General features: G+C 37.8%; 1 protein-coding gene across 3 annotated transcripts; it reads left to right on the top strand.

Moving 5' to 3' along the window:
* The first annotated feature begins 2524 nt into the window (after positions 1 to 2524).
* On the top strand, positions 2525 to 9901 carry LOC104806084. 3 transcript variants are annotated; one of them, XM_010530801.1, is made up of 5 exons: positions 2525 to 2747; positions 2904 to 3252; positions 3884 to 4993; positions 5540 to 6520; positions 7254 to 9901. In XM_010530801.1, the coding sequence occupies exons 2-5, from the start codon at positions 3072 to 3074 to the stop codon at positions 9659 to 9661; spliced, it is 4680 nt and encodes a 1559-aa protein (XP_010529103.1). In that variant the 5' UTR covers positions 2525 to 2747; positions 2904 to 3071; the 3' UTR covers positions 9662 to 9901. The 3 variants fall into 3 exon arrangements, with proteins under 3 accessions (XP_010529103.1, XP_010529104.1, XP_010529105.1); XM_010530802.2 differs by lacking the exon at positions 2525 to 2747 and having other exon boundaries at positions 3102 to 3252; positions 3898 to 4993; XM_010530803.1 differs by lacking the exon at positions 2525 to 2747 and having other exon boundaries at positions 3165 to 3252; positions 3957 to 4993.
* The last annotated feature ends 462 nt before the right edge of the window (positions 9902 to 10363 follow it).

The raw sequence follows: 10363 nt of genomic DNA on the forward strand, positions 1-10363 counted from the left end.
GGGAGCAAACCATGTGAATCAACTTGACACTCGAATTCGGGGTGAGACATGCGCTCTGTGTCTCCGTTTCACAGGTTATGCTATCTAAATTGAGTTCTAACCCTTAATTTTATATTATAACACACAAAAAATTAAAGAAAAAATCTCTAAGAATTCTTAAACTTGCAATATAGTAGAAAACTAATGGTTAAACTTGTAGGCATGCCTATTTATTTTTGAACTTAAAAAAATGGACACGGTAATTACTAAATTTGCTAAAGATCGAGTGTCATAATCGTCTTAACCTTAAATTTGGCAAAAAATAATGTGTTGAACAACCTACATGGCACGTGAATTGTCAAGACACGTCAGATTTTAATGTCATGTATACAAAACCGGGTTTAATAGATACGATTTAACAAAACCGGTTCATAATAATAAAAATTCCGATTCAGTAAAAGTAACAATTTGGAGATACTTCATGGTTCATCGATGACATTTTCGGTCGTCGCGTCTCTTCCTTGAACGACGCCGTTTTCACCGAAAAATCTAGGATGAAAGTGATCTAGCCTTGATGATGGCTACTTCGACGCCAAACGTTCCTGTTTCGGCAGAGGTGTCGTCGATCTGGACTAGAGCTCGAAACCCGACAATGATGATAATTATTTTGATCTCCGTCGTTATCACAAATCTTCTGATGAACCAGAATTTTCACTATTACTAATCGGTTTTGTTAAACCGTGTCTATTACACCCAATTCTGCATACATAGCATAAAAATTTGATGCGTCTTGACAATTCACGCGTCATGTAGGATTGTGCAACACATTATTTTGGTCAAAATTATTGTTACCACGATTATGACATTTAAAAATTATTGTGTCCAATTTTTCAACTTCGGGAATAAATAGGAATAATAGCTATAAGTACAAGAATTAGTTTTCCTCCGAATTACAAGTTTAAAAATTTTCAAAGATTTTTCCCAAAATTTAAATATAGACATTATTCACAATCATTTTTCGAAAATAAAAGATGTCATTATCTCAATATTTATAAAAACTATTTATCATTTGATTTAAGATATAAATTTAAAATTAAAAAATAAAATAGGATATATTTAATTTTAAAATTAGTAATATTTTTTTAAAAAAAATTATACGAATTTATAGTCCGTGCGATGCGCGCGGGTTACATATAAGACACGAAATATAACTGCGAAAAAACAATTATTCACCTACTAATACATTAAAAAACAACTGACATAAAACTGCAACACATAATAAACTGATTAATAAATCTAAACCATGTAATATAAAACACATGCAAAGTCTTCTAAGCATATATTGAGCCGCAAATACAAACAGAAATTACTGAACTGAACCCGACCGATATATATCTAAACCGAGTCAAACCGATTCAAAAAATATATCAGATTGGATATTAATATTTTAAATCCGAAATAACCGAACCCGAAAAAACCGAATCGAACCCGACCAATATATACCCGAACCTAATCGATCTGATTAAAATAATATACCAGTTTGGATATAAATATTTTAATTCCGAAGTAACCGAACCGAACCCAATCAGTATATGCCCTAACTGAATTGAACCGATTAAAAAAATATACCAGATTGGATATGAATATTTCAAATCCGAAATAATCGAATCCGAAATACCCCAATCGAATCCGACCGATGTATACCCGAATCGAATCAACCGATTAAAATAATATACCAGATTGGATATGAATATTTTAAATTCGAAATAACCGAATCTGAAATAACCGTAAACCGAATAAACCGAATCTGAATTAACCGTAACCGAATATAACAATTTATCCACCTATATATCATCAACTAATATCCAATATATTTATTAAAATAACGCTACATCATATTTTTTACCGTATTTTTTTTTACGTTTGCGTTTAGGGACTTATTTACTAGATTTTATAAAATATATGTATATTTCGACAAATAAATATAAGTATAAGGTTTTTTTTAATAAAAAGTATAGATTTTTTTTATCGACATCTTAAAAGTATAAAATATTTTTTTGGCGATTTTTTCATCTTATTAATAAAAGTCTTATTCTATACGAAATTTTCGGGTATTTCAAAAATTTTATATATTATCCATGTTTATTTTTTTTATTTTTGAATAAATATTGTACATTTGATTTATATTAAAATCGATTATATATTATTTGATTTGAATAATTTGATTTTTATTTTATTAATAGGTTGAAAAAATTATCTATGTAATTAAGATTTGTATTCATAATTTTAAATGGGTTTAATGGTTTACCCATCTAATCTATAATTTTAAATGGATTAAACCTATATAATCCATTTAATTTAAACAATCCAAATAATTAATCCATCTGACATCTTTATTCAAATTGATATAATGGAAATAAAAATAAAATAAAGAACAAGAAAAAAGTTTGAACATTTAAAAAAAAAGCATGGGAGAAATTTTCTAATTCGCGGACGCCAAAATAAAAGTGAAATAAGGTTTTTAGCATCGTTAGGTTATGGTGTTTATCTCTCCCTCTTTTCCGTCCGCTCACGGTCTTTCTCACATTCGCTCGCAGAGGATTTTCTCCGAGCAGAGAAAGCCCAACAAAACCCGATAAAAATTATCCATGGAAGCTACTTTATGACCGGGAAATCGAGTAGAAATCGCCGGTAATCTCCTGCTCCGGTTGGATTTTTCTCAGATTGTATGCCATCGCTGCCTTACACATGTCAGCTTCTTCCACCAGGTTGGTTCTCCCAACCTTCTGTGATTCATTCGTTCTTGTTTCGTCAGTTCTTGCCTCGGACAACCTTCGATTGACGAAACCCTAGTATGTAGTACTGCTTTCGTTCGATTTAATTCAATTTTGGTTTGTCTTTTCTCGCGTTCGCTGTGTCTCTAGGATTCGGATATCGTTATTTCGGACGATTCGTTGGTTTAGCTCTCTTTGGTCGTCGTCCGCATCTGGTTTTGGTGGGTTCTTCTGAAGCAACGACGGCCATAGTTGGGTCTGATCACTGTTCTGGAGTGGGTTTCTGCGTCTCTGTGCGCGATTGCGTTGGATAATTTGATGCCGCAGGATCACGCTTCTTGGGATCGGAAGGACCTCTTGAGGCATAGGAAGCACGAACGGCTCGCACAGTCCTTTGATTCGAGTTTCAGATGGAGGAACTCGTCCTCAGTTTCTTCTTCTCACCATGTTCCACGCGAGTTTTCCCGTTGGGATCCTGGAGACGTCCGTAGGCCTCATGGTATGGACAATCTCTTCATATTATCTTTGTAGGTTATACTATGATTTCTCACGTTGTTGCTTTCTCTTGAATTAGGGCTGAAATCACAGTTAATTTTCTGGGACCCAATGAGCGGAGTCTCTATATTTCTTATACAGGCAGGACTTCAATCTCTGAATTTGACATTTCTAGAACCTAATTTATGGAATTTAAGGGTCTTTTAGTGAGAACGATATGTAGAAGTCGAAGAAATTAAGTGGGGGGAAATAGGAAGAAAGGGAGTAACAAAGCTTTTAAACTGGGAGAGACTGCTTTGAGTCGTATTGGTTCAAATGTGTGAGGACTTTGTTTCTGATTTTTTTCTTATTGAAGTTATTTTTTCTCCCCATGAGTCAGACAACAGGAAAAAAAAAGGCTTAAGGTCACTTCGTATAATATTTTAAAATGTCCAAAGACTGATTGATTATATTATAATTCTTACTTCTCTTCCATTTATCACTTTATGAGGCCTGGTTTTGCCAGCAGTAGGAGCCCCAAAGTTGTGGAAACATAGTGGTTTTTGTTTTACATGTCATAGATTTGGATGGATATGGGCCTTGCTTTTTTGTTTATGATTTCCTTTCGTCCTTTTTGTTTTAAATATCATCTGAAGGTCATGGTAAGCAGGGTGGACGACACCAGTTTGCTAGTGAGACTGATCATGGGCATGTATCTTCTCGGTCCAGTACCAGGATATTTGAAGATGACAATTATCGACCCTCTGCATCTCGTGGAGATTGGAGATATAACAAGAATACCAGGGATGGTAGAGTTTCTTTCAACCAGAAGGAATGGAAACACCATACATGGGAAATGAACAACGGATCTACTAGAATTCTCGGGAGACTACCAGATATGAATAATGATTGTTTGTCAGCAGATGAAAGGCCCTCTAATGCGTCTGATTCTCGCACTGCCATATCAAAGCTTTCGGTTTTAGCCCACCCCACACAGCAGAATATTGAAATCTCTCCAGTGAAAACACCTACAGGGAATTGGGACCAGAATTTTTCAAATCAAAGGCTAGCATCACCTTCACATCCTCATTCTGTTTCAGGGAGCTTGTATGAGTTGTCGTACTTGTTGGACAAACATGATAATGAGGTTTGTTCCTCCGGAAGACAATGCCATGATGTGCGTGGTGATAATACTTCATTATGTCCTTCGAATTTCCATGTTGACCTTCAGTTGACTCATGGGCAGCTTCTCTCCAAAGATCAGAAGGATGACAAGGTCCATGGTGTCAATGGAATACACATAGTTGAGAAACTTGGAAAGGAAAGTTGTCTTGGATCCATTAACTGGAAGCATCCATTATGGACTCATTCTGGAAGGTTTGCATCTCGAGGTTTTGGTTTTAGTCACTCAAGTAGTTCAAAAAGCTTTGGAGCTGTTGATACCATTGAGCAGAAGACTGAAGTTCTGCCTAAAATTGTTTCTGTAACCGAATCCACCTCAAGAGATGCTGCCTCATATTTTACATCTTCGTGTCTGCCTGAGGAGACGAACTCTAGAAAGAAGCCACGGCTTGGATGGGGTGAGGGTCTGGCTAAATATGAAAAAAAGAAAGTTGATGTTAACTTGTGTGAAGATGGAAACACGATGTTGGCAAACAGTACAGGAGAAGCATATTCTTTGCTTTGTAAAAGTCCTACCATGGTCAACGCTTCTGATTTCGGTTCCCCTGCAACTCCATCCTCTGTGGCTTGCAGTTCCTCGCCAGGTAGATAGCAATTTTATTTCGTGCATTGCCTCTCAGTTTTGCTGTTAAGTGTCTGGGCTGTTGCTGTCTTTCTTCCATGCAATATTCTTATTTACTCCTTTGTGTGTTTACTCTGCCATTTCTCTCTGATTGCTGTAATTAGGAGATTATTGCTGTTGGTGTGTAATTGATTTTTTCAATGATCTTGAGTTGTGCTTTCCATGTTCCCTGTCTTGTATGTCCTCCATTTGTTTCCATGTAAGTGCATGGTTTGCACTGTGAGTCGTATCTTGATTTGTGTTAACCTTTATTGGTTGACTCATATCATCCGGAAGTTGAATTTAAAACTTCTTTGTTTCCATGGTCTCTGCTTGGGAAGAAACTGAAGATAGGATCACATCGTAGGTTCAGGTTCAACTTCAAAAATATTTTGTTCTAACATGATTCAAAACCCATTTTCTTCTCATATTTCTGTCCTGCTTGTGTAGTATAAGGGAATATTATTTATTCGATAATTATTTTCATTCTTCTTCTCAATGCTTCTTTTCGGGGGTTTTTTTTCCGCAGGAACGCGGGATAAACCGTCTTGCATGGCAGCTAAAGCCGTTAGTGATGCCAGTAATCTATGCCGTTCACCTAGTCCTGTGTTTAATTATCAGCTGGAGAGAATTCCATTTAATTTAGAGGATGCTGGGAACATCTCAATGGAGAATTTGAGTTGTTTGCTTAGCGAGCTGCTTCGTACTGATGATTCTGGTCCAGGGGATTCTTGCTCTATTCAATGGAATGTAATGAACAAGGTGCTTGCCTGGAAAGTTGATGTTCTGAAGGTCCTAGAGTTGACTGAGTCCGAAATTGATTTGCTTGAAAACAAGCGTAGAGCATTGAAGTTTGAAGCAGGAAGTCTCTGTCCCTATCAAATTGGGCCTGTCGAGCAAGGAGCTCCTTGTGTGGCTGAGAGACCAGAGGGAGCTGTTCATAATGCTGTTCCAGCTAAAGTTTCTGTTGATGCTACTGGTGAAGGTGTTGAAAGATCACAAGATACAGTGGATATACCTTCTATTAAAACGGCTACTTCTTCCACTGATGTTGACATGTCCAGTTTTGCTATTGGCTCTACTACTATCAATGATGATACTGTTCAGCTTTCTTCTGGTTGTTGTAGCATTGCCTCTGAAGAAGATGTCTCTGTGATATTAGTTTCAAATAGGAAATTTGCCCATGAGGCTTCTGAAGTATTTAACATGTTGCTTCCGAGACAATACAGTTGGTCTAACGATACAAGATGTTCTACCATGTGTCAAGATGAGGTTGATCCTCATATCAAACAGACGATTGCAGTGAAGAGACGAATTATGAGGGTTAAGGAGAAAATTTTGGTCCTTCAGTTTAAAGCTTTTCAGCTCTCATGGAAGAGGGACATGCATCAGCTTGCTATTTCAAAATACAATGCGAAGTCTCACAAGAAATGTGAATCAAACCTTTATATAAAAAATGGTGCAATTCAGAAGCTTCCGCAGTCTGTACGCCTGAAGTTCTATTCTCCTGGTAAACGTTCTCATTCATTTTTCTCTCTACTTTTTCCTTATCTGTTATTTCATTTTCTCCCTGATTGTTTCATCTGTCTGTGGGATTTATCCTTTTTTTCCCAAGGTAAATACATCTCACAGACTTAAGGTAAGGTCTTCAAAGTTTTTCTTCATTGGGACATGGATTATGGAGAGAGAGAACAGTTACAGTACTCTGCCGAATCATTGATATGTTGAAATGATGTGATTGTTGTTTGGCTCAGCTGCCAAATTCTTGGCGTGTTCCTTAACTAGCACAGTAATAGGATCTCTGTCCTGTCCCGTCAGATTGAAAGCAAAATCTGACTTGGTACTCGTTTCCAGAAGACACTTTTTAGTTGTGGTTTTCTTATTTGGTCTTTGAATCTGAATTCCGTTCTTCCATGGACGTGTTGTACCGTTTTTACTCGTGTATTTCTTGTAACAGTTTTTGGTCATTTTTAGAATTTGCCTTGTCGTGAAATTTGCTTTCTGCTACAGTGTGTTGATACATAATCAGTGTCTTTCTTGACCTTGAAGCTTACTTAGTCTATTCTACTTATATTGCTTGTAGGAAAGTTCAATTTGAAAATAAAAAACGAAAGGGAAAAAGATGCAGATTGATTTGAGTCTTTTTCATATGATGTCTGATGTTCTTTACCCACCTGATTCCTGGTTTATGAGCTGCATGTTTTCGATTGAATTTGATTGCTATAATTCTTTACTATGTGCAGCTCCAGGAAGAGAGAGTCCGCCCCCTACAGCAGAATTTTTAAATTTCATGGGAAAGCTGCTTCTGGGTTTCCAGCATAAGCGGTGTAGAGATATTTTGAGGATGCCTGCGATGATTTTGGGTGAGAAAGAGAAGGTGATCTCAAGATTTATCTCTAGCAATGGATTGATTGAAGATCCATGTGCTGTTGAGAAGGAAAGAGCGATGATCAATCCTTGGGGCTCAGAGGAGAGGGAGATTTTCCTGGATAAGCTAGCTATGTATGGAAAGGATTTCAGGAAAATTGCTTCACATCTTGAGCAAAAGACAACTGCAGACTGTATCGATTTCTACTACAAAAATCACAAATCTGATTGTTTTGTGAAAATAAAAAAGAAGCTTGCCAATGGTAAGGAACGGAAGTGCAACTTTATGTTGGCTCCACGGAAAAAATGGAAACGAGAAATGGGTGCTGCCTCTCTCGATATCTTAGGTGCTGTCTCAGTGATAGCGGGTAATGCAAGCAAGGTTACCTCTACCAGGCAGATGTCTTCCAAAAGAATCACTCCTGGTGGTTCTAGATGTTTGCATCACAGTGATAATAGCTCTGAAGGCTGCTTTTATAATTTTGATCTTCATGATAAACAAACCATTTCTGCAGATGGTTTATCAGGTGGTGATGGTTCTTTGTCAACAGGGCTGATAAGTTCTTGCCTAAGAAGTTCTGCTGATCCTGAAGAGAGGTGTAGGAAGTATCCAAAGTTCGATTCTACTCTTAAAATATCTCAGCTATCTCATGCTACGCACTGTGATAACAGCAGTGATGAAGATGACACTTGCTCGGAAGAAAGTTTTGAGGAAACAAGCCCTGTTCATTGGACGGATGAAGAGAGGTCTGCTTTTATGCAGGGTTTCTTGCTTTATGGTAAGAATTTCGCAATGATATCACAATGCATTGGGACAAGATCTCAAGATCAGTGCAAGGTTTTCTTTAGCAAAGTTCGGAAATGCCTCGGGTTAGAATTAATACAGCTGCAATCTGGAAATGCAAGCACATCTGCAAGTGTGGATAACAGCAACGAGGGTGGTGGAAGCGAAATGGAAGTTCCTTGTGCTTTGGAAGGTAGCTCTGTTATGTGCAATGATGATCTTTGTGCCAAGATGGACGTGAACTTGCCAAATTTGCCTTTTAACGTAAATCGTGATGGAGCAGATCATTTAGGTTCAGTTAAATTGAAATCTGACCTTGACAGATCAGAACAAGAGAATGGGTCAGCATGTTTGGGTTGGAAAGATGGCGTTGAAGTTGTGGACACTAATGCATCACCAGTTCACATGGATTGTTCAGATTCAGTTCCTAAGACTGTGGAGAGTCAATGTCCAGCTGTTGAGAAAACCGAAAGCGATCAGTTGCTGTGTACTGAAACAAATCAAGGTGTCTTGGTTTCGGCAGTTGTATCTCCTCAACCCCCATCTTCTAATGCTACCGTTCTGGCTAATCTTATTCTGAAAAGCTTTACTGAAAGATTGAGAGAATATTCAGATAGTGTGAAGGAAACTGCAAATGGAACAAGAGATCCCCCTCTCATTCCAGCTGAAGCCGCATCTTCGTCTGGTTTCAGTTTGCCTGAGTGTCTTCACCATGTTCCAATAGAGATGTGCGTGGAGGGGGTCCATCTGCCACAAGAAAACTCCAGTAGCCACTCCGAAACCGGATCTCCTAATGCTTTTGATGTACACGTTATGGAAAGACATAACTTGGATGCACGCTTTTTTTCGAATGCCCATCTTAGTTTTGGCGAGAAGCATCAGTTTTATGGGCAAAACAGTCTACAGGATGTTCATGTCAGTAACACCACTGAGGCTTCTCGGATACCATGGAGCTCATTTATGCAGGACCCAAGCTTGAATAAAAGGTCAAAATCAGATGTTATCGTCACAACCACTCTGGGTACAGGTGAAGATTTCTCACTCAATAGGTGCAGTAGTTTAACGAGTAACAGTACAAGTGCCAAGCAACGGAGACTGTCCCAGAAAGAGAGCAGAACTGTTAATACCAGAAGGCATTCTCGTAGTTTGTCTGATACTGAGAGACCTTACAAAAACGAAGACCTCAGACTGTTCGGTACAATAGTTACCTCTCACGAGAACGAGAGGAATACGCATCATCTGCATGAAAGCATCAGGCAAGACCTTCAGAATGTCCCGATTGCAAGCTATGGAATCTGGGATGGCAACAGAATAAGAACAGGATTCACGGCTTTGCAATATCCCGAAGCATTTGCCGTTCAAGATGTATCATCGACATCAGAGGTTCAAGTTGGTAGTAGTAGAGAGATTCAGCCTGATGGTTTATCGGTTTATACCCGTAGGAAACTAAACGGTAGTACTGAAATTCCTGTTTTTGGGACTCAGATTGATGGTGACTAGGTTGTTGAGTGTTGGGGATGATGAGCAGCAGCAGCAGGGGACATAGGTGAAGAAAATTCGATTTTTTTTGTCTGTTTTGGTAGTGATTTGAAGAACCAACCTAATAGATTAGTAATTAAGACTGTTTATCGAGGTATGTTATTCTTTCTTACCCTCTGTATTGTATATCATCCTTTTTTTTATAATTAAATTGGAATGTAGCAATGGACCTATCAATCACGGCATTTTTTGGTTGAAATATTCAAGGTTCCTGCATAAAAAAACAATCCTTGCTAATTTTTGCATTGTAATATTTGGAGAGACGAAAAAAGAGCTTTCTATTGTAATGTTGATGGAAATTATGTGCCCTCCCTCGGAATGTGCCCCTGGTGTTGGCTGATGTTGATTTGCAGTGGCTATTAGACCTCAGACTTGGGCTACTGTTAAGCAGAAATCTCCGCAGAACCCAATTAAGATGCTATGTTAGTTAAGATGCTTCATGAAGACGCAATTATTATTTTTTTTTTGATGAAAATGTGAATCGTATTAATTATATAAACAATTTTACAAAACAGTTTTCTTCCGAAAACAAATTTGAAGACGTAATTATGCTTCTAACTTTTTCATTTTTCTTATTAGGAAACCCCGAGTTACTTTATACACTGCCAAGTACCAACTGATTCAAACCATACATGGGAAGATAAATTCATTACTTCTCTTTCC

This window comes from Tarenaya hassleriana, unplaced genomic scaffold (assembly GCF_000463585.1).
Source record: "Tarenaya hassleriana unplaced genomic scaffold, ASM46358v1 Cleome118, whole genome shotgun sequence".
NCBI classification, from domain to species: domain Eukaryota; kingdom Viridiplantae; phylum Streptophyta; class Magnoliopsida; order Brassicales; family Cleomaceae; genus Tarenaya; species Tarenaya hassleriana.